This window comes from Antechinus flavipes, chromosome 3 (genome assembly GCF_016432865.1).
Source record: "Antechinus flavipes isolate AdamAnt ecotype Samford, QLD, Australia chromosome 3, AdamAnt_v2, whole genome shotgun sequence".
Lineage (NCBI taxonomy): Eukaryota > Metazoa > Chordata > Mammalia > Dasyuromorphia > Dasyuridae > Antechinus > Antechinus flavipes.
In genome coordinates this window covers 174,996,606-175,021,862 of record NC_067400.1, presented here as the reverse complement: position 1 = coordinate 175,021,862, position 25,257 = coordinate 174,996,606, and the positions used below count along the sequence as shown (strand labels likewise).

The window sequence follows — 25,257 nt, the reverse complement described above, 5'->3', positions numbered from 1 at the left end:
CTAGATGAGTCAAAGGTCAAGATCGCTGACTAGCTGTGAGACTTTAGAATTCAGGGGTCCTCAAATTTTTTAAACAGGGGGCCAGTTCACTGTCCCTCAGACTGTTGGAGGGCCGAACTATAGAAAAAACAAAAACTTTGTTTTGTGGGCCTTTAAATAAAGAAACTTCATAGCCCTGGGTGAGGGGGATAAAAGGCCTCATCTGTTGCATCTGGCCTACGGGCCGTAGTTTGAGGACCCTTGTATAAATCACTTAACCTCCCTTGCCCAGGATTATATAGCCAAAATATATGTGGTAGGATTTGAAGCCAGATTTTCCTGAAAAGATCAAATATCCTGTCTATTGTATCACATTGCCTTTCCTCCAGGACATAGCTAGGGGAACCTCAGAGAGTGTTCAGGGCTTAATCTTGTGAAAAATGACTTTAGGATTGAGTCTGACTGAACTCTGAGCAAGGTATAATGGTTTGACAAATAGCTAATTGTCCAAGGAGATGAATCATTCATGCCATGTACAGATGAATAAGTAGTAGAGACTTCATTTATTTTAATACTTCATTTATTTTAATAACAACATACTTTTCTGAGAGGCCATTAAACTGGCAAAAATCAAAAGTCCCCAGTGGCAATTTTTGGATATTGTGCTTATTTTCAAACTTGCTGTGGAAAATTCTTTAAATAAACTTTGCTTTATTAGTTAACATTGAGAACCTGCTCCTATCTTTTTTTCTCTCCTTTGCTCCTTTTGTAATTAATAAGAGTACATTTGCTGATGCCCTATAAGCACTACTGGGTTTTCCCATCTGATCTGCAACTGAAACCTCCTCTATGTTTTTTTCTGCCTCCATTAGAAAACATGAGCTCCTTGAGAGAAGGGATTGATTTGTTTTTCCATTCATATCTCCAACATTTTGCATAACATAAGCATTTAATAAATGTTTTCTCATCCATCCATCCATCCATCCCTCTATCTATCCATTCATCCATTTATAGATAAAGCAATTGGACAGCCTGAATGTTTCACCAGTAGCCAAGAAATGTTAAAAAATATCCAGACAAAGAGCTCTAACAGGTCTTTGGAGCATCTATGGGAAGACAAGGCTAGGAATCTCCTGGGAGGAGAAAGAATGATCATACCACTATCATATCTGTACCCAGCAGTGAGAATACCGAGCCAATGAAGTATTAAAGCCTGTTCTCTGCAATATTGATATCCACTAGTTCCCAAAAGACATATAATGCACCTGCTTATTTCCCAAAACACATGAATCTTATCTAAGGTCAGAGTTGGGGATGGGCAGAGTAAACAGGGGTTAGAATCTCTTGCTAAGAAAGGCTCAGAGAAACAGGTCATGTGACGGAGTGTTATTTCCTCTCAGAGGGCATATTTGTGTTGAAAGAACCCCAAAGAGGAGATTGTGAAGGTTCTAAAACACCAGAGAGTGAGGCAGTATGTTTTAAAGGCATTTATTGCCATTCCCTCCCATTTGAACCTGGAAAAGTACATCTCCTCAGCCCTTAGCCTAACGTGATCCTCTGATGTCTGGGCCCTAGAGAAGGCAGGGGTATCTAACTGTACAGAAGACGAGTTAATTTTGTAGAATTAGGGAGTTCACCTTTTTCTCCTTTTGCCAAATCTGACCTCAGACTGCCAGGCAAACCCAAGCTCTGTTCCTATCTGGTCCTTTGATTTTTAGCAACAGCACAGTTTGCAAAAATGAAGAACTAGACATTTTTATTGGACTAGCAAGTGCATAAAAAAGAAAAAAAAAGACTTTGGATTTTCCCAAACCACGCCTTTTGTGATACTTTAGATGGGATAAGGAAGCTGTCCAGCTAGGACCTTCTCCCTACTTGCCCCCATATGCTAGGATAGGATGTCGATATTTTTGACGTCATGGACCATGCATCCTTGTAGCTCCTCCCTATCCCTGGAATACTAGCATCTTTCACCTTTTTATAAGTAGGTGTTACAGTTTTTACATGTGTGATAAGCCTATTATCAATGAGAATAATTGGGCAGATTTTGTCAAAAAGTGCCAACTTTGGGCCTTGGATGTGGTTTTAAAGAGCCTGCCAATGAATGCACCTGCAGTATAAGGTGAATCCAAAAGAGCCAATTTCTCTAGATCTTTTGCTAATTATACGTGAAAGTTTTGGGGGAGCAGGGGAAAAATCCCCAAAGGAGGCAAGCACCTGCCCCTCCTGCTCCTCCTCCACTTATTCCATGCACCTCTTTGGGGTTAAGAACACAGTACAATATTCCAAAGTATGCTTGACGTCTGACTCTTGTCCATATACTCCTGGAAGTTTGACAGTGAGAGTCCATCTGATGTGCTGGTGGCTATCCTTGATTTTTCTTTATATCATAAGGATATCAATAGAGCATAAGGATGTCTATAAATTATCTCTTAGCACATATGACGAGCTCATCTTTTTTGTACTTAAATTTCTTTGATGACATCCTTTTCTCTGTAGTTCCTTATTTGTGTCATGGAATGTAAAAGTGCTTTTTAAAAAATCTTGTAAGACTGATCGGTTTTAGATTAAAAAACACGCTGGTAACAAGCATTGTGGCAGACACTGTAACACCGTAATACTTCATTTGGGGGGAAGCTAAAACTAGTGGATTGTTTAAACTTAAGAATTCTGAGCTGCAGTTGGGCTAAAATCAATCAGATATTCTCACTAAATCTAAAAGTTGATATGGTAAGCTCCAGGAACAGGCCTAGGGGCACCAAGCTGCCTAAAAAGAGGTGAACTGAAAATAGTGGGTCAAATTTCTATAATGATGGAGGGGCTAGGACACTATATATATGTATATGTATATAATATTTATATTATATATATTTAAGTAAAGTTTTAATAGCTAAAAATTACATTAATATTTTAGGATACCCTGTGTGTATGTATATGTGCTTGCACACACGTGCATATGCATGTGCATGTGTATCTATATACCAGCAAATAGAAAAATATGCATTGATGGGAAAAGGACTGAATAATTACTATATATACAGATTCCTCCATAATGCATCATGGAACAGAGACAGTCCATGAGGCAAGGGCATGATCTTGGAGGTTACCTAAGAGCTGCATAGATTAGGCTGGCTTTGGCAGCTGGACAGCATCTTTCTGGCCATGGAAAAGTGTAGTTGAGGTAACTGGAGAGAGGACCTGGAATCTACACTGTTTTGCTTCAAGCCTCATGAAAATGACTATTTTTAAATAGAGATCTAAGCCAAATTGGCTTATTGATTTATGTGGCAGCTTCCCCTCACCTATCAGGTGATGTCCAATGATAATTCTTTGGAGACTATAGTGTTCCAAGATTGGTCGCCATCAGTTAACCCCTTGGTAATTTTCCTCAAATTTCCTGGCATTCTTAGGGTTCTTTTGGTAGCTTTGATGGGTTTGAATTACAAAGACTTTTGGTTCTGTCACTTAAGGATTATTTGAATGGACTCAACTTTTAAAGGATTTGAAATCTAAGAGAAAATATTTTAGGCTTTTCATATGATTGTACTTATAAAAGTTCTTGATCCTTCAGAAAAGTCCTATTTAAGAGTACAGATTTATACCCAGCATAGACAGAGAAGCTTATGAACCTGACTGATAGGCAGAGAACAGTAACTTCAGCTTCAGGTGAAAGTTGCATATAACAAATTTTCATTATGTCTTTGGAGGGGAGGAGGACTGAACTCAGGTTTCATGATTCAGTTTAGTGTTCTGTTCTACATGTTCTACTGAGAAATTCTATTTACTCCAAATCTCCTCATTTTAGGGGTGATTAGAGAAGTAAAATAACTTGCTCAAAGATCACTGCTGGTGGCAGAATGAGATTGAGTTCTGGGTGTCTGTATCCATGTCAGTATGAAGCTCTTTCTAGCATCGTCTCTAGCACATGATAGGCCCTTAACAAATGTTCACTGATTGATTTCCATCAATCATGCTGCACTGCTTTTTTTCTTTAACTTTAATAATAATGTTATTGCATGTTTAACTAACACATGTTTTAAAAGCTGCAAATGTTAAGGTTTTATTTCATTATTTTACTAAAGACACGCCTAACAAAATTACAGGCATCAAACGAACAAGTCTAAATTCCCTGGAACTCAGTGAATTAAGTCTTCTTGTATACTGTAACTTCTTACTGAAACTAAATCTTGTTTTCAGGGCTAATGTCAAACACTTAATGACCTGCATCAAAGATACACAAGTGCAGAAGTTGGGAAAACCTAAAAAGAATTCTCCCCAGGGGAAAAAAACAACAACAAAATATTTTTCTTATTTTCTAAATAGGAAGAGATGATTTTTAAATAGAGAGTGAGTTTGTACAATGCTGTCAAATTATGAATTTACTGCTAAGATATTTGGGTTTGAATTGTATTTGGCTTTCTCATTTGAGAACTAGTTGGTGGTGGTAGCCAGTTTTACTATTAGTCATTATGATAACCTGCTGAGAAGCCCACAAGTTTCCCTTAATTTGTGGAATCATTTACATATTGAGGTGTAGACAATCTCAGATTTAAAAAGCAAGCAAATCCATCATCACCATGTTTGTCTACTTTAATGCTTTTGAAGACCTGCCAACAGAGAGAGGGAGATTGCTCTATCCCACTTTTCAGATACTCCTGTCCCAATTCACAATAGTCACTTTGAGCTGCTGAAAAATGCTGCCAATAGAGCTTCACAATATTGAAAATAGAGGGAGGAAATATTTTTCTATATTCTCCCTTTTCTCTTCTTCCTTTTCTGAACTTTTCTACTACTAAGCCAAAGTCATAAAAAAAGAAAGAGGAAAAGGATCTATATGTATATATATATATATTTATAATTTCTCTTTTCTTGGTATCTAAAGATCAGAAACTACAGGAGTGTTTTCTTCCTGGGAAACTGGTGAATAAATTTTTATATAAATGTAATAGAATATTATTGGACCATAAGAAATTATGAAATGGAGAATTTTAGAGGGAAAATAGGAAAGTCTTTACAAACACATACACAGCAAGGTGAACAGAATCATAAGTTTCTACAATTATAACAATTCCTAAAACTTCAGAAAGAGGACACATTGAATGTGCATCAGGGTCATTTCTCTTGGAAAGAATGCAAATGATATTTACTTATATTAAGATTATGATAATAATTGTAATATAATGATATAATTAATATTATTAGCTTTATTTATTTAATTATACAAAATGAACCCAAAAGAGCAACTTACATTCTTTGGTGTTAGGGGGTGCCAGTAAGCAGGAGTAGCAAACCATTCCATAGATATTCCTTGGTCTGTTTTCCAGCATGTAGTAACTGCACCAAAGGACCAAACAAGACAAAACAAATAATGCAGGTGAGAGAGCATAAAGTCATAAATAGCTGAGCAGTGACCAATTACAGTAAGAGATAAAATCTCTATGATTTAGCAGACTCTTTATTGCCATTTTGATGACCCTATCAATTTTGACTGATTATTTCCAGCTTTGATCTCTCCAACCAGTTCCACGACAAAAGCAGTTGATCCCACATATGCAATATGAATCAGGAATGTTGCTTAACTAACCACTTTCTGGCTAAAGAGTTCCAACTGGGGCTTTTGACTTACCCTTATATGGAACTTCTCCTTATGAACAGGACATGTGTAACCTCCTTGAGAGTACTGGTGATTTCAAATTTGTTTTTGAATCCCCAGCACCTAGTACTGCCCATTTGGGGGAAACTGGACCATGATTTCATTGGTTCAAGAATTCATTTTATTTTCTCCATACAGACTGGCACCTACTTTTTGACTTAATGAAGTAATCTTTGAGAGTTGTTTCAGCTCTGACAGAACATGACACACTCAAGTTCTTATAGTCAGTATGTAGCAGAGCCAACATCCAGGGTTGGTTCTCTAACCACTACATAAAGCTGCGAGCACATAGTAGGTGCTTAATATAGATTCTCTGAATTGAACTGAATTTCCTCCAACTATAAATGAAGATCCTCTTTTAAAATTCTTTTTGCTGTTGATTTGTTTGGCATTGTGTGGGTAGATCTGATAGGTTCACCCCCTTTTCCTCAGTTTCCTTATCTGCAAAATGAGCTGGAGAAGGAAATGGCCAATCATTCCAGATCTTTGACAAGGAAACCCCAAAGGTCGTCAAGAAGAGTTGGACATGATTGAAATGACTGAACACAATGTAGCTCTTAATAAGAGCACTTAAAGTGCTTATTATGTTCAGGGTCCTTTGACTAATGTTGCTTCAGCTCCAACCTGGAAAGAAAAATCCTTTGGAAAAAAGATAATCCAGTTTATCTGGGCTGTCAATAATGGTGGCGGGAATTAGAAAGATGGCTATTCAATTGTTTCATGTACATCTCCAGGGGTCAGTTTTTTAAAGAAGCATGAAAGTCAATTCAACTGTAATCTAAATTTAGCCTCTTCCTCTTCAGAAGGCAGTTTCTAGTCTTGAACATTTATATAATTGTAAAACTTTAATTGGAATATGGAAAAAAGAAGACATAGACCTCAACAATTTATCACAGTGCTAGGCTAAAGCTTTTTGCATTCTATATCCCAAAGTGACATTTGCTCTGCCATATATCCATAGGACATATCAATCTTAAAAGAGGGACCCAAGAATAAGAGTAAATGGCTAAAGGATCTCTTCCTTTTAGTACAAGCAATGGTAAAATTATCCCTGCTATTCTTGTTCCCCTCTGTAATGTTTAGTACATAGTACTATGTACAAAGTACATAGTAAGTGCTTAATAAATGCTTTTTTCATTCATTCATTCTTTGTCAAAGCAGGTGGTTTTCATCTTTTAGAGCCCGAATTTGTTATAACAGAGCTTTTCTAACCACTGGCTTTGGCTCCCATCTCAGTGTGCACAAGTTTTCCAAAAACATAAACATTCAGCAGAAGATCATGAATGTTATTTATCACAATCTGAAAAGTATATTAAATAAAGAGAATGAGTGCCAACATTTCCCTTTATTACAATTCAAGAAATGAAAAATCTTTCCCTGCTATTGGATTTTTCCATTGTTGTTGTTTAATCATTTCTTTTACTCCCCCTTTTTCCCTATCGGCTTTATAAAGAGACAGACATCCAGCTGACAGCAGTTATTACTGACAGCTTGATCTCTGCAGTGGTGGTTGTGCAGGAATCTAAACTCCAGACCTTAATAAATTTGGAACATTACCAGTAACATTATTATAATAATTGTTTTGCCTTTCTCCACTGTTTTTTTTTTTTAATCTTAGGATCCTTTTGTTTCTCATAAACATTAATTAATCAGTATGCAAAACATTTCTCTGATGACACACAACTACTAGTCTTGGTGTCTGCATTTAACCCTTTCTGGAAAGAGACAAGCTAGGAGCTGTTCTCCAGTTCTTACTTTGTCTCAAAGGAGTGTCCATCTTTTTTCCTATGAGACAGGAAGCGGTATACACAAAATTATGAATATTTACACAGAATTACAGAATTTAGAATTGAAAGGCGGTTCAGTAGCCACCCAGTCCAATCCACACCCAAAATAAAGCCATACAATTACAAATGTCTATCCAGATTCTGCTTGAAGGTCATAATGAAATAAATTATCTTTGGAAACAGTTCATTTTGCTTTGGGATAGTTCTGTAAGAAAGCTTTTCCAGCTATCAACCCAATGCTCCTAATTAATCCCTTTGAGGTCAAAAAAAGAAAAAGTTCAATTTTTGTTCCTCAAGATAGTCCTTCAAATACATGAAGACAGCTGTCATGTCCTCCAGCTTATCTTTTTGTCAGTCTAGTTCCTCCAGCTAATCCATATTTGAAAATATTCAAGATGCTTAGTTATCTTTTTTTTTAATTTTAATTTTTTCTTTAGTCATCTTGATGAATTATCTACTCTGGTTTTGGAATAGGTTTCCCTAATGGGAACAAGAAGTCTTGTTCTATGTGAGAATGGTCATACTAGCTAAGTTTTAAATTTACTTCACAAGGTATATATCAGTACTGATCAACTACTGAATCACTGAGCTGAAAAAGCTCTTAGACAAAAACCACACCTAAAGCATCTTAAGCATATAAGGATCTATGTCATTTAAAAATAACTCCCAGGAAGGATAGTCTATATATCTCTTGCTTAAATATGTCAGTGTTTAAGTTTTTAGTGTCAAGAATGCCCTACTATTTATATTTAATGTAACTAGTATTTTTATTTTTCTTGACCTGTTTTTGATGGAAATGGAAAAGTTTGAAATAATGTTCTATAATAGTCCACCAAAGAGTTTGACAGTTATTAATGAGGCTAGTCATATCTTATTTATGCTAAATAATCTCAGCAATTATATAGTAGAGAGAGCTTTGGAATTAGGGTCTGAGAATCTGGGTTCAAATCTCAGTTCTATTTACCCCTCTTTGTATGTTAGTTTCCTTATTTGTAAAATTAGACAATTAGACTAGATGATTTTTCAGGAACCTTCCAGATTTAAATCTACAGTCCTTTGAACACCTCTGTATAGTCTAACTTCCAATTTATTATTATTAAACTCTATGTCTAGAAAAGACATTCTCTAAGTTTTCTTTTTGGGGGGGGGAAAGGAATAAGAAAACATTTATTAAGCCTTTATTATGCACAAAGCATTGTGTGGAGGGGTGGAAAGGAATATGGGCTCCCTTCAGGCAGAATGGTGGCTAGTAAAGAGATGACTAGAAAGTGAGATTAAACTTGACTAAAGCTAGGTTTCCATATAATGAGTGACTGAGGCAACTATCAAAAGTGGGCTGCCTGGGGGAGATAGAATAGGAGTCCCAGGTACAAAAGGGTTCTAAGGCTTGACATGTTGATCTGATGGCATGAGAGTGAAATTATTTTCTAAGTATTCAGAATCTCTCTTGAGGCATACAGCTCAGAAATGAATAGTTTAAATATGGTCCCTTAGCTCCCTTTTATTTAGGTGACCAATTTCCCTTAAGTCAAAAAGATACAGATAGGTTTTTCCTTTCACTTGACACACTTGGTTGGAAATATGACTTATAATGGGCACCCCTGGGGTCTTCCTACATTTCTCTAAAAATGTTGAAGCATAGAAATGACCATTTGGGACATTTCCATTTTTCTCATTATCCCCTATAGATGCATTCAAGAGTAGAGGGGTAAGATAAGTCAAATCAGAAAACTGAGCATCTTTAGTACATAAGCAGATGCCTGAGAGGTGGTTTTGAAATCTGACCTCTCCTCCTTTTCTTGTCTTTTCCTTTTTTCTTGTACTTTCAACCCCTGGTCCACCCCCTGAGTCCTTCTAAGCAGGAAAGCCCCATGTACTGGCTATTGTTCAAGAGAGCGCCACTGACACATATTGATGCACAGCAAAGCCTGTAGTGAATGAGGAAAGAGACTTTTGCCAAACCACAATCAAGAATGGAAGGCCAAAGATACTTCTGGAGTTATAAAGATAAATAAAAGGTAATATAGATCCACGGCTTAATGGCCACAGTGGATTGAGGAAAGATAAACAGCCTTTCATAAATCTAATTAAACTAACCTGCCAATTCTTTTTCTCAATTCTTCCTAGTAAAATATCATGGAAGATTAAGTTTTATTCTCCAAAGAGGGAGTGCAAAATAAGGAAATGGGATGCCCTTATCACTATTCATCATTATTTAGTTTAAACAGCATTTATTAAGTGTCTGCTATGAACAAGGCACTATATTAGGTACTTGGAATATTGATAAAAATAAGAAACAGTCCTTGACCTCAGGGAGTTCTCTTGGGTCAGACACTGACCAAAGATTGAATTTCAAGAGGGGAGAGAAGAGAAGTAATTATTTATAATGTGCCTTGAATTCAAAAGGATGGCTTAGGGAATATTGGAAAGCATAAAGACATAAGACATAAAACTTAGTAGTAAGGAAGAAGCTGGAACTAAATGACATTATTTTAAATTTGGGTTGCCATGGGTAACAATGGCTCAGAACTAACCTGGAAACTGAATATTTTTTTCTCCTCCTCCCTTCCCTATTTCCTTTAAGAGAGAAGAATGTAATCAGCTAGAAAAAATTAGAAGGAATGGGATTAGGTCCATATATAAAGGGATTGACTTTGACAAAGAGAAGGACCACTTTTCTGTCAGAGATTGAGGGAAATGAGGAAAGAGTGGGCAATGATGTCAAAAGGTTTTGAGATTAAGAGAACTGGAGAAGAGAGAAGTCATATTAAATGGCCACTTTTTATTGGGTCTACTTTTACAGGTATGCAAAGATTCTACTCAATATGCTGAAAGTCTTCTTTTTACTCTTTCTAAATGAGAATATTCCAAAATAAAACTCAGTTTGCCCAACTTTTGCAATGACATAAATCTTTTTCCTTGTTCTTTTTTTCCTTCTGAAGTGCAAAATGCTACTGATAATGGATAGCAGTCTGCCTGTACTTATTGCTTGTGAAGTTCTTCCCACTGATCTTAATTACTTGTAATGTTAATTCTTCTGAGACCGTGGTACTTTATGATTTCAGCCACATAAAACTTGGCTGGAAACTTCTAGACAAATTTATGTCAGTACAAGTTTACCACTTTACTTAAATGCTCACGGCACCATCTGTATTGCCTAGGTTGCACCAGATGGCAGAATTTTACGCTGGTAAAACAACCAGAAAAGTGGATTGATATGATGGTCAGCATCTGGACCACCAATGACTGAAAGAAAATCTTTTTGTTGGTTGTTGTGCATAACTGACTTATAGAGAAATCTTCTGGAACTTTGCCTCTGACTGGTTCTTATTCCTAATTTTCAGTCATGGAGAGGGGGGAAAGGGGCTGTTATAATTCACAAAGGGAAGTCTTTCATTATTTTCTTTCATGTGCCCATTTGTGGCAGAGAAGGTCCTTTTTCTATTGGCATGAATGCAATCAATCCATCATAGAAATGTGACTAACTATATCTACCAATAAAGGCAATGAAAAGAATATTCAAAAAATATCATGGGAGAAAATATAAACACATTTTTAAAAAATTAAAATTTATTCCATTTCACTGCTCTCCTTCAATTTCTTCTCCTATTCTTATAAAGGACATTATTTTGTCAAAGTGGCTTTTATTGTATCACATATGCTAATGCTTGTATGATTTTTCCAGACACCTCCACACCTGCTTTTCAAAAGAAAATTTTTATTTAAAGAATGGTTCTCTCTTATATTGCCCAGGCTGGAAATGTAGGACCTAGCCATGGGCCAGCTCCTTTTATTGATTGGCAAAGAACTTTGACTTGATCTTTCCCTGACCTGGAGCATTTGGCCCTTCCTGAGCCACACTGGTAGTTCTTTGCTCCCATGGGCTCACCATATCAATGCCAAATTTGCTGCAGACACCCTACTGGCATAGCTAACTGCAGCTCAAAACTCCCAAGTTTAAGAGATTTGCCAACCTCAGCTTCCCTTATAGATTTAATTACAGGAACATACCACCATGCCTGGTTTTTCCAATGTTTAAAAACAGACTGAAGGATAGACCTTCTGCATCTCAGAAACAAAATGAAACCAGTGCAATTTTCCATATTTTATCATGTAGTAGTCACCCAGAAATGTTGAACAGAATTGAACTGAAATGAATTAATATTAGGGATTATATTATTTTTCTTATTGATCTTGTTGCTTGTGAAAGGTAATAGTCCAAAGTTCTGGTACAATTTTATTCTACTCGTTCTCTTTTTTATCCTAATTCTCCTTTCTTCTGCCATTACTGAAATACCAGAGTATGCTCCCTCGTTCTAAGGGTAAGCACACACAGACACATATATGTGTATTCACATGTAGACATACATATTTGTATATACATACAGATACATAAATATACATATCAATTGAATGATTTTATATATTTCTATTATATAGATAGCAGAATTGTTATATATCAGGCCACTAGAGGGTGCTAGCAACAATATCTATAGTAGAAATCACCTTTTCAGATTATTGCTATAAGTCAGGACTTGATATAGTCACTTCTCTCTCTCTCTCTCTCTCTCTCTCTCTCTCTCTCTCTCTCTCTCTCTCTCTCTCTCTCTCTCTCTCTCTCTTCCTTCTTTTTTTCCTTCCTTCCTCCCTTCCTCCCTCCCTCCCTCCCTCCCTCCTTCTCTCCCTTTCTCTCTCTCTCTCTCTCTCTCTCTCTCTCTCTCTCCTCTCTCTCTCTCTCTCCTTTTCTCTCTCTCTCTCTGTCTCTGTCTCTGTCTCTCTCTCTCTCTCTCTGTCTCTCTCTCTCTCTGTCTGTCTCTCTGTCTCTGTCTCTGTCTCTCTCTTATCTTTTTTTTTTTCTTTCTTTTTTTTTGGAAGAGAAAACTTTTTAAGCATATGTTTCAATACCTTTCCCTCCAACCCCTTCTGATATTGTAGTGAATTACTGTGGAATGATAGCCCTTACTTTATTTTCAAACTGTTATCTGAACATTTTAGGATAAATGATCTGAAGCCATTAAAGAACTTTAGGGGTCATTTAATTACATTTCCTCATTTTTGTAGTGAAGAAACTTAGGCCTATGGAGGCAGAGTGATAAGCATCAGGAGTAGGATTTGACATTAGATCCTTAAACTCCATAGTCAAGAGTTTTTACTACTGTCTTCAATAAAATATGAATAATAATCCCTTGAATTCATATAATGATTTCAATTTTCCAAAGCACCCTCCGATTTGGTTCTCATGACAATTCTCTGAAGAGTTAATAGGGGCCTGTAGCATTAGGTGAGTTTTACAAATAAAGAGAAACAGACATGATTAAGTTATTTGACTAGCTAAATGATTGTAGCAGAATTGTCTCTTGTAGAATCCATATTTCCTAAATCCCAGATTGGAATGTTAATATTAGAATTGTCTCTCAAATAATACTCTAAATGATTGAATTACCCATTATAAAAATTGTGTTTTCATCGGGGAAAGTCCACAGGTGTCTCATCTCATTCTGGAGTGCTTCCCTTATGTAGAATTCAAGATTTTCTCTAGAAAAAGAAAGGGTATCCAACAACATTTGATTCTTACCCAGGGAGACACGGCCCACATTCTGCATCATTCTCCATGTCACCCGGAGTTAAAACAGTGGCTCGAAAGAAGCCTTCACAGTCCCTGTGACGCCTACATATCTGGTAGCCTCCTTTGGAGAACTTTTCCGAGGGGCAGGGAACACAACCATAGTCGTCATCTTTGGTACCATAGCCACAGGTCTATAACAAAAAGAAAATCCAGGAAGTCCTCAAGATGCAATGCTTGATTTGTAACAGTACCAAGTCCTTCTATTCTGGTATCAATAATAGGCAGCGTACATCCCACCAGTTAGTCTGCCTGTTGCCAGGCTCTGGGGCATGAACCTCAGGTTTTGCATTTCATGCATCCTTGCTTCCTTTGCCCCATCTACTTGTTCATGGATCTCTCCAGCTTCTGCCTTAGCCACAATCCCTCCAAAGAGCCCCAGAGATTTCTCTGGATCCTAATTTCTGAGATAGATCCTTTTGTTCAAATTTCTATTTAAAGATTTATATACATGTTAGAAAATGTCTTTTACTACTCTGAAGGACTTCTGAAGAAAAATACTATCCATACCCAGAGAAAGAACTATAGTATTTGAATACAGATTGAAGGACACCTCCCTCCTTTTTTAACTTTCTTTTTCTTGAGGGTTTTTTTGGAGGGGGAATCTATATTTTCATATACAACATGATTTTTATAGAAATGTTTTGCATAATTTCACATGTGCCTTCTCAATGTGGGGATGGGGAAGGAAGAAGGGAGAAAAATCTGGAACTCAAAGTTTTAAAAATAAATGTAAAACATTGTTTTACATGTAATTGGAATAAATAAAACATGTTTTTAAAAAAGAAAGTGTCTTTTATAGATATGGGTTTTTTGCTCTTTTTGTTTGTACCTGTGATTTCATTATATAGGGAACTGCTAATGTATAAGCCCCCTCTACCAGTATGGGTGGGCAGTTACTTTATACCTTGTAGTTTTGTGGCACCAAAAAGGACAAGCCCTTGGTTCTATAGATGACATATGCCTTAGACAGGACTAGGATCCAGGCTTTCCTGACTTCAAAACTGGCTCTTTTTCTACTTTGTCACAATACTTCTCACTGCTGTATAATTTTTAGCTAAACAAACTGGTGTTTTCTTGGTTATTTTTATTATTTGCACCATTTTTTTTCTATAGAAAGATCAGAGTGAGCTTGTATTTTAGAATTTATATCACCTTTTCCCATAAACAATAATAAGTTTAAAGACTTCATCTATTGTTTGTTTTTGGCCAAGTGAAGGAGGGGAGCAATGGGAAAAAACAAGGAACTGAATTAAATCTGACAATCTGGTTACCTTTATCACTGAATCTCTGGGATAGCTATGCATAATTATAATTATGAATAATAATATTCATTATTAATAATGACATTATTCATTATTATTACCAATATCACTAACAACAATGTTAATTGTACTAATAACAATAACTAGCATTTATATAGTGCTCTAAGGTTTTCAAATATTATTCTCTTTAAACCTTACAACAACCTTGTGAGTTCAAAAACCATGGAGCACTAATATTATCATCTTCATTTTACAAAATTTTACTATTTTCAGTCCACAATACAAATGAGGTCTATTTGAGTCTCTGAGCTGTTCTTTGTGAATACGATTAACAGGTTGTTCCTCTAGGTTCACTACTGGCAGTCACCATATTTGATTTGGCTATGGGACACTGATGTGGGCTGTTAGTTGCTCTCTCTCTTCATCATTGCCTTGGAACATTATTCCTCATAATGTCATATAATGCAACTTTTCAATAGCCAAATAATTAGGTTTTTGGCTTAGCTGGCCTGTACCCATCCAAGAATGGTTGAGGAGTAAATCTGAGCTCCACATTGTGTACCAAAAACTTATATAGAAAGTTGTATGTGTGAGGAAAAGGGGAGGGGAGGTGGAAGGGGAATATAGTAGTAATTATTAGTAAAGTTGAGTACTGGCACTTGACTTTTGACACCTGCTTAAGAGGTGAGGTAAGCTGGTACAGTGGAAAGAGAATTGAATTTGGGGTGAGAGGACTGAGTTTCAAATCCTACATCTGCTCTTAAACCTGTCACTTAGAACTTATGTGACAAAGGGGAAGTTACTTAAATCTTTCTGGGCTTCAGTTTTCTCAGCTGTAAAAGAAGAGAGAGACTTAGACTAATTTCTCTGGTTATCCCCGCTGCCTGAAACATTCTTCTTCCTCATCCCCACCCACTGGCTTATTTTAATTTTTAAAATTTTAAAATAATAGTTTATTTTTCTAAATACATGCAAATATAGTTTTCAACATTCACCTTTGCACAACACTGGATTCCAGATATTTCTCCCTTTCTCCTTCCCTCCCTGTCTCCAAGATAGCTATAAGTTAAACATATGCAATTCTTCTAAACATATTTTCATATTTCTCATGATGTGCAAGAAAAATCAGATCAAAAGGAAAAAAACATGAGAAAGAAAAAAAAAACAAGCAAACAAACAACAACAACAAATTGAAAATGCTATTCTTTGATCCACATTTAGTCTCTATAGTTCTCTCTCTGGATGTGGATGGCTCTTTCCATCACAAGTCTATTGGAATTTCCTTGAATCACCTCATTGTTGAATAGAGCAGGTAGATCATCACATAATCTTACCCTTACTGTGTACAATGTTTACAATGGTTCTGCTTGCTTCACTTAGCATCAGCTCATGTAAGTCTTTCTAAACTTTTCTGAAATAAGCCTGTTCAACATTTCTTATAGAACAATAATATTCTATTACATTCACATACCATAACTTATTAACTCTCCCCCAAGTGATGGGTATCCAGTTTCTTGGTGCTACAAAAAGAGCTGCTACAAACATTTTTGTACATGTGGGTCCTTTTCCCTCTTTAATAATCTATTTTTTTTGGATATAGAGCCCTACTGGTTTATTTTAAATCCTAATTAAAATGCTATCTTTTATAAGAATTCTTCTCTTAATTCTAGTACCTTCCCTCTGTTAATTATTTCCCATTTATTCTGTATATAGCTTGTTGGTAAATATTTATTTGTTTGCCATCTTTCCTATTAGATAGTGAGGGCAGTGATTAAAAAGAATGCTTAATACAGTGTTTGGTACATAGTAGATGCTTAATAAATGTTGATTAACTGAATGATCTCCAGGGTCACTTTCAGCTCTTAATCTTATGACATGGATCTTTGAATGATTTTATGTTTCTTTTGAGTTTTCTATGAGGATTTAAGTTTCTAAAAAGGTTACATGTGACAGACTTTCTGCCCAAAGAAAATAGATGTAGAATCTATGATCAGATTTTTTTTAATGAATTCCTGTTATACTTGGTAAAGATTATTCAAAATATGTTTAATCAAGCTGTAACATATCATTTTACTGGGTGTAGGGTCTATCACTGGAGATTATGCTATTCAACTTCAAAATCTACTTATTTTGACAAAGATCAAATATATCTATATCTATATCTATATCTATATCTATATCTATATATTCTATGTGAATATGAAGTGGAGATCCATCCATATTTTGGAATCTTTACATCAAGCTAACACATTGTTCCTCTGTTACCTTGCACTTGGTATTTTGTATTTACTCCAGAGAGATGCCGGGCTAATCTGTTTTGGAAAACAACCTGGTTAAAATGATGAATTTAGGACTTACCATATATGGTTCTTCTCCAGGCTCACACTGGGGGCAGTCATGGCACATCCCTGTAGTCTGGTTATAATATTCATTCTCTCCACAGTTTGAATACTCGGCACTGGCTGGGTACATCAGAGACACCTGTCAACAAGAATAGGAATTAACACTGGCCTTCTTTGACTCATTTTAAACACTGGATATTTTCCCAATGAGAAGTACTTGGAAAGCTAAGAGATTTCCTTTTGGAAGGAGAACAATCTTCCATAGCTTCTATTGTGATGATAGAACAGGACGCAAGCTTGGGGTGGCATGTAGAAGTAATTTTATATTTAGAAAGGACCCATTCAGTGAATGTTTATTCAGGTTATGAGCTCACTTTTATCATTCTTCTTCCAACATGATTACTGCTAAGAGCTCTTAGTTACTTTTTATTATGGAATAGTTTATTTTCCCAATGACTTTGGACCAGTTCACCTGAGTATATAATAATAATAATAATAATAACAACAATAATGATAAAAATAATAATGCTGATAAAGATCACTGATATATTTATTTAGGGCATTAAAATTTATAAAACTATAAATATATATTATCTCAATCCAAAAAAAATTTATTGAATTGAATTATTTATAAAAGGTGGATATAAACTCAATGGAAAGAGCTTTGGATTTTAGTATAAGGACCTGGATTCAAGTTTCAGGGTGACTATACATTATCTCTATAACTTTGGACAAATCACTTAAGTTCTCAGGGTCTCAGTTTACAAGAAACTAGATGGGGAGGAGGACTAAAGTCCTTTCTAGCTCTAATGCCATGATTAGATGAATTAACAACATTTAAAAAAAAAACTTTTCTCTGATGAGGCAATTGGGGATAAGGAACTTGCGTAGCCTCACAGCTAGTAAATATTAAGTGTCTGAAATCAAATTTGAACTCAGGTTGGTCATTTTGACTTCAGGATCAATGCTCTATCCACTGAACCATTTAGGTGCCCCAATAATAGCATTTTTTTACAAAGGAAGTTCTTAATAATAAACTAATTGTGATTTTTTTCTTTTCTGTGAAATTAAGAATATTTTTTCCCTAATACTTTTTATGCCTTCCCTCCCTCTCTTTCTCATCTTTTCCTATCTGTCTCTTTTGCAGATTTTTTTTTTTTGGTATGTTTAGATAATATGGAAGGATAAATGTATAAATAAACACAATGTGTAAACACACAGTTCTAGGCACATGGCTGTATATTAGACTAATATTTGTAAACTTTGCAGTTATAAGAACTCTTCTGTCCTTTGCATATGGGAGGATATAAGTGGTAGAGCCCAATGTTCAGTTCTAATCTTCTTTACTCTGTGAGTTGCTTTGATGTACAGCTATTTGATGGGAAATTCTCACTTTGGCTTCTTACTGCCCCAACCCAAAAGAGCTCAGATCTATTTATGAGAGCTATTATAGCCTGTGCACTCACAGCATAATAGGCTACAGCTAAGCAACCGTATACCCTATACATGCATACTTATGTAAAAGGATGCTTTTCATACCTCTCATACCAACTGTTTCTTTTAGTGGTTTGGAGATGAGTGGAGAGAAAAAGGCTAAAATCTATAGGCTCATAAAACTTATTTATAATTAATCTTCTCTGCTCCAAAATATGAAGTTATTTAAAGTAAGCAGAGGAAGAAGTGAATTTAAATAGTCAAGAAAAAATCTAATCTTAGAGATGAGACATACTCACCACCAGAAAGGGAAGGAAATGGGTCCATTTATAGTCCCTCACATGAGCCATATTTTCTGAGATATTCACCTGAAAAGGTACAAAATAGGGGAGGCATGAACACAAAATTGTTGGAAGCCCTTTCTTTGCCAGGATACTTTGCCTCTATTTTAAATACAAAGTTCAATGTTTTCTTTCCAGGAACCAACTTCGTTCCCCTTCGAGACCTAGCACAGTACCTTTGGTTGATTCTTGATAAATATTTGTTGAATGAATGAATGAATAAATGAATGCTCTCTCTTTCTGCCAACCTGGTGAACAAGCCAGCCTTTAAGAAAAATGCAGGTTATTGTAGTATATGGCTCATGAAGCTATTATGTAGCCCTAACTAAACAGAGGGATAAACAATGCACACCAAAAAAAGAAAAGCTGTATTCAAACTAAATCCTATTCCCTTCTACCTTGAGGCTGATTCTGTGGCCCTAACCCAGAAGTGCACCCACTCATGGGAGTAAATCCCAAAGAAAAAAAAAGATCCTCAGAGAACACTGAAGAATCTATTATAAAACCCTATGTTAGTGACTAATTGTTTAATATGTGGAATGGGCTTTGAAGACTTCAGGTCTTTTCACAAGCTCTATTAGGCCCCATCCTGGCCTCTAGGCCCCTCAAGCAAGGCGAGGCTCTGACAAAACACCCAGGATAAGAACTTCACCCATTACCATTGTTTACCTGCATTATGGCTACAGCAGCAGGAAGAGATCTGGTTTAACGTTTATGTTTCATATAATATGTAAAGATTTGGAAGAGACTTTCTTGTTCACTTGCTCTAACCCCTTCTATTCCCTCTCTAAACTTCTATATGTCATGTCTCTGATCCCTTTCTCTAAAAGAGGCTGCCCACTGTTACTTAGTTCAGTAAAATAGCTGAAACACTAGGCTCTCAATTCTTGGTTTTCATAAGTCAATCACTACTAAAATAGGAGTAGAACTTTAAAAGAACATTCTTCCTTTAGCCTGGAATAAGAACTGATGATGATTGAGTAGGAAGAGATTACAGCTGCTAAGAAAGGTCACTCTCTCCTATCTCCAAAAGCTCCTGGGATAAAATAGTTTAAAAGAATAAATGCAAAGTTGAAGCATCGCTCCAGGGATTTCACAAGTTAAACATCCTGACTGTGATATGTGGTTGTGACATTTGATCCCAGTAGTCAGATGGTCCTATGATGTATTTTATGAAGAGTCTCCTAAATCAGGGATTTTTAACCTTTTTTTATGTCATGGACCCCTTTAGTGATACCCTCTCAGAGTAATGTTTTTAAATGCATAAAATAAAATACATAAAATAAAAAAAATCACTAGAATAAATATGTATTTCTTTTTTCTATCTAAACTCATAGACCTCATGGAAAACTGTTGCCCTCTTGGTGGGGGGTAGAGGTGGTCCATGAACCCCAGGTTAAAAGCCCTTATCTTAAAACCTCCCAGAAAGATTCTAATTATTGGTTGCTGTTCCTTTTTAGAGCACAGTCTGCAACTCTATTAAATTAACTTAGAGAGCCCCAAAGTTTACATTTCTAAACACTAAATAGATTGAGACAAGATTAAAGCATCCTGCCACCCCAGCAGTGAACTCACTTATGTTTGCCTTCCAGCAAAAGAGCAGGTCAGGGCAGGAAGCTCAGGGGAAAGGCTAGAGTGGTGCAGTACCTTTAGTTCTTTAGGAAATGACTCCTGGAGGTAGAGGGGAGTGGAGCAGTTAGGGGTGGGGTAAAGGGAGTGAAAGGGTGGGGAAGGGGGAAATGGGAAAGATGAACACAGGAGCAATAGCAAAAAAGGAACCCAATGGAAAGGGACAGAATCTCTCTTCCCTCAGAACAGAACCCTTAAATATTGTTCCTTTCCCTCAAAGATCTAGTATATAGCTCAGTTGGGTTTTCATTGAGCTGGTAGAGAAAGCAAAGAGACTCCCTCTCAGAGCCCAAGTGTGTTGGAGCATTTCCAAGCATAATATGAATGGTTTCTAATTTAATTGACTTCTAATTATAGCAGGGCCCTGGAGAGTCTCCCTATAAATAATGTGGAGGGCTGTACCTGCCTCAATTTGGTATAAGCCAGAAGCATTTATGGAGAGGCTTAAGAAACAGGTTCCTTGGCTACTTGAAGTGGGCTGGAGCCTGTTGTCCCCTTTGCTACTTTTGAATAACAAAATAGCTAAATTTTATATATCACTTTAAAGTTTGCAACATGCTCTAGATGTAATGTCATTTGATCTTCTCAACAAGGTAGATACTGTTTCCCTTATTAAAGAAGCCTTAAATGGGGAAATGGAGATTGAAAAATTGATTGAATGTCAAGAGGGAGGTTTGCCTCACTGAGTCCATCGCTTTATCCACTATGCCATAGAGACAGACAGACACAGAGAGGTAGAAGGAGAAAGAGAGTTCTTGCTTTGGTATCATTCCTGTGAAAGGGAGAGGATAAATGGCATATAGCATATTTCTCTAATTTAGATTCCATTTCTGAAGCCAGACTTGACTTTGCAAAATGAAATATTGCTTTGAGAACTTCAAGGGAGAAGGTGGACTGGAAATATCATTTGGATTTCTACCTAAAAGGAATTGGAACCAGTGTTAGGAGTTGCCTTCTGCTTTGACTTTGTCTGTTTTGACTCTGAGAATTTGATATGAAATGATCACAAATGACTTCTCAGGCATCATAGACTCAGACTATTAAATTCTCCCCCATTATCTGTTACCATCTCTTGTCATAAAGAAAGAATCTTTTGCTTTCCAATCTACAAACTAATTCTGCAAGTAGTTCCTGTGGTCTAGTGGGTGGTACTGAATCTCCTCACCCCACTCTAATCTTGTTTACTTAATTCGTGGGATTATTCGGCTCTAATTCATTCATTCATTCACTTATTTAATCATGGATTAAATAATGATATAAAAAGCACTTTTTGTTGTTTAGTTATTTTCAGTCTTTTCCAAGTCTTCATGATCCCTTTGGGATTTTTTTTTTTAACAGAGATACTAGAGTGGTTTTCCATTTTCTTCCCTAGCTCTTTTAAAAATGCAACTGAGGTTAAATGATTTGTCTAGGGTCATACAGTTAGTAAGTGCCTGAGGCCAGATTGAACTCTGAGAGATGAGTCTTCCTGACTTCAGTTTGGTGCTCTATCTACCACATCATTTAGCTGCCTAAAAAGCATTTAATCTAGCCCTTCTCCATTTTTTAAACCTTATTAACAATTTTGATTTACAAAAAAAAAAAAAAAAAAAAAAAAAAAAACCTCTGAATAAGAGGCAATATATTTGGAGAGTTGGCTATATTGAAACGCTTTGTTGTTTTAGTGAGTTTCCCTGAATAAGTTCCTTGCCCAGAATGGAAAAGTTACTAGTATCAAAATCAAGACTTGAACTCAGATCATTGGGAGTCCAAGTCCAGTTTTTAACACTGTGCTGACTCTTGTTCTTGTTTGCCTTGGTCTTCCCTTCTCTCTCTATTTCTGTATGTCTCTTCTTCTGTTTCTGTCTATCCTCTTTCATAAATTCCAGTGGATTTAACCATCATTTCTTTGTAGATAAATTCTAGCCCCACATCTATAACTGTCTCCTGGACATCTCCACAGAAGACTTACATGAGCATCTCAGACTCAACATGTTTGACATAAAACTCATTATCTTTCTCTTAAACCCCACACCTTCTCTATTTGTCAAAGACACCATCATTCTTCTAGTCACCTGAGTTTATAACTTTACTCACCCCTCCCAATCTACATCCAAGTTGTAGATTCCTCCTCTTCAGCATCTCTCACATTCATCCCATTCTCTGTACTTATACTGTAAACATTCTAATTCAATTCTTTATCACTTCTTTTCTGGACTATTGCAATAGCTTCCTAACTCATCTCCTGGATTCCAGCATCTCTTCTCTCTAAACCATCTTTCAGGCAGTATCTACACAGATAATCCTAAAACACAGGTCTGACTGTATCCCTTCTGTAATCAAAAAACTCCAATGGCTCCCCATCAATTAGGGCTATAATAAAAACTCTGGAGTTTCCTTCACAATCAGCTACTGGCTTATTTTTCCAAGATAATTTTACTTTTTTGCCCCTCATGTATTCTAGGACTTAGTCAAATTGGTCTTTTTTTTGTTCCCCATATGTCCCATCTCCTACTTCTGTCCTTTTTGTCTTCTGAAATCCTCTATCCTCTTACCTCTTGGAAATATTCCCTTCAAGATTCAGCTCAAGTGTTACCTCCTGCAAAAGACCTCTAAGTTCCCTTGTGTTAATGACATTCTCCCCAGTGGTATATTGGAGCTAGCTCCTAAGTGTTCTCAAGAGCCCACTGTTAAATTTTCATTGTGGGCTTTTACATCTCAGAAATCTACACTAAAAATCATGGGTTGATTAATGGTTTTACTGGTTATTTAGTTTTAAGAAAGTAATGCAAAAATGTGTATCTTGGGAGATCCTATTTTTGAATATTTATTTACTAGAATATCACTATCCTCATATATTCTGGTTTTTTTTTTGTTTTTGTTTTTGTTTTTGTTTTTTTGTGATCCTGCACTATTTTATCTGTGAGCTTATCTCTCAAAGAAGACAAGCTCCTTCAAGTCAGGAAAGTCTTTCTTTTGAATTTGTGTACCCAATGCCTAGTACAGAGTAGATAGAGATGCTTCCTTCTCAGGTGTTTGGGAATTCAATTTAAATTCCCAGCTTGGGGATCTAGATCTATTTACCTCTTTGTCCATTTGTACTTCCATCTCTTTCTCTGTCTCTCTCTGTCTCTCTGTCTCTCTCTCTTTCTCTCTCTGTGCCTCTCTGTCTCTCTCTGTCTTTCTCCCACTGTCTGTCTCTGTCTCTCTTTCTCTCTCTCCCCTTCCTCTTTCCCTCCCTTCATCCCTCCCTCCTTCTCTCTCTCTCTTTCTCTCCCCCCTCCCTCCTTCTCTCTCTTTCTCTTCCCCTCCCTCCTTCTTTCTCTCTCTCTCTCTGTGTTTCCCTCTGTGTCTTTCTTCCTCCTCCCTCCTCTCTCTCTCTCTCTCTCTCTCTCTCTGTCTCTCTCTTTCCCTCCTTCTCTCTGTTTCTCTGTCTGTCTGTCTGTCTGTCTTTTTCCCTCCTCCTTCTCTCTCTCTCTCTCTCTCTCTCTCTCTCTCTCTTCTCTCTCTCTCTCTCTCTCTCTCTCTTCCCCTCCTTCTCTCTGTCTCTCTCTTTCTCTCTCTCCCCCTTCCTTCTTTTGTCTCTGTGTCTCTCTGTCTGTCTCTTTCTCTCAATATCTGTCAATTTATATAATTACTTGCAGGCATTATTTATTCATACCTTCCTGGCACTTCTTATCCTGTTTTCTGTTACCACAGAGAATATAAAGTAGGATTAAAAAACAACTCACACAGCATCCAGAAAATCAGTGCTAGGCTAGTTCTAGACCAGATGATTCAGCACAAAGAGAAAAAAAAAAGGAAGGGAGGTTCTAAAATGCCAAAAATCTAGTTTTCCCTCCTTTACCCCAGCACCTGAAATGCTTGTACCACTTTTGTGGCTGTTTTTTCAGATATCAGATTTCCCTGGTAATTATCATTCTTTCTTAGCAAGTTATAACGAACATCAAAAAACTGTGAACTCCAAGAGAAGTAGTGTAAGGAAAAGAGCAACCCGGGAACAGATATCTCTTAGATATTATATATAAACTGGGTTCTAAGTGAGCAGCTTCCAGAGACCCCACTGAACTGATTCTTCACAGTGACAGGACTGCTAGCACCATTAATACACCAAAACAGTTCTATGGTAGGTATTTTAAACCTTTTTTTTTTTCCGTGTTGTAGACCCATTTGTCAGGCTGGGGAAGCTGATGAATCCATTCCTTCTAAGAATTACGGCTTTTTGGGTTTCTTTGTTTTTGAGAGGCAATTGGGGTTAAGCAACTTTCCAGGGTCACATAACTATTGTTAAGTATCTGAGGCTGCATTTGAACTCAGGTCCTTCTGAATCTTTATCCATTGTACCATCTAGCTGTCCCAGAATTATGATTCTTAATGAGTAAAATAAAATACATTAGATTTTAGAGGAAACCAATTATATTGAAATAAGGATAGAGTTTTTTCCCCCCTATCTAAGTTCACAGATGTCCTGAAATCTATGCCTGGACACCCAGTTAAAAACTTTTTGTCTACAATCTGACCTACATCAATACCATTTACTACTTAGGATTACTGACAGGTGGGAAAAGGAATACAGCTAGTTCCTCAGACCTTTGAGGCAAAAAAAAAAAAATCTGCTGACTGGCAATTCCATTTAGTGAACTTTTGGGTCCTCTTCCCTTTCCCTCCCTGCCTTGAAGAAAGAAATGAAGCAGTTGGCAACCTAGTCCTCAAACCTGCAACTGCTCAAGTAGTAGGTGAAAGCAGTTGTATTGCTTGTTTCCCCAGTTCCTGCCTCCAATATCCCTCTCCAAATTCCTCACTCTACCCCTTCTACCTTCAGGCAATAAGAACCCTCAGGAGTTGGGTGGGGAGAAGGAAATGAAGACTGTTGGTGGCCTTCCTATGTTGTCAATAAAAATTATCCTTCTCCAGACTTCTCTGGAAGCTTTCTCTGACTTTCCATTCCAGGAAAAGACCTCTTAATCATCCTCTAGGATGCTGTGGATCTCATTATCAGAACAACAGAAAATAATTTTATTTGACATGATTTATTCTCTACTGGAGAATGCTAACTAATGCTAGATTGTGAAGAGATTAATTTATTCTCTATTCAATGTTTTTAAATAGCAAGTTTATATTATCGAGGATCTGAAAGAACACTAATGAGAGATCAGAGAAAAGTCAATGTCTCAGTCCTATACCGTGGGCAGAGAGGGTAACATGGAATACAGGAAGAGTTCTTA

At 36.6% G+C, this 25,257-nt stretch overlaps 1 protein-coding gene across 1 annotated transcript in view; it reads right to left on the bottom strand.

Annotated features, from left to right (window-relative positions):
* EDAR (ectodysplasin A receptor) overlaps positions 1-25,257 on the bottom strand; it is a 118,269-nt gene that overhangs the window by 23,817 nt on the left and 69,195 nt on the right. The window contains exons 2-5 of the mRNA XM_051984274.1: positions 18,383-18,451; positions 16,666-16,788; positions 12,995-13,176; positions 5,228-5,313 (exon numbers count right to left, since the gene is read on the bottom strand). Coding sequence (XP_051840234.1) covers positions 5,228-5,313; positions 12,995-13,176; positions 16,666-16,788; positions 18,383-18,433 — 442 coding nt within the window. The 5' untranslated portion in view covers positions 18,434-18,451. The remainder of the gene's footprint in view (positions 1-5,227; positions 5,314-12,994; positions 13,177-16,665; positions 16,789-18,382; positions 18,452-25,257) is intronic.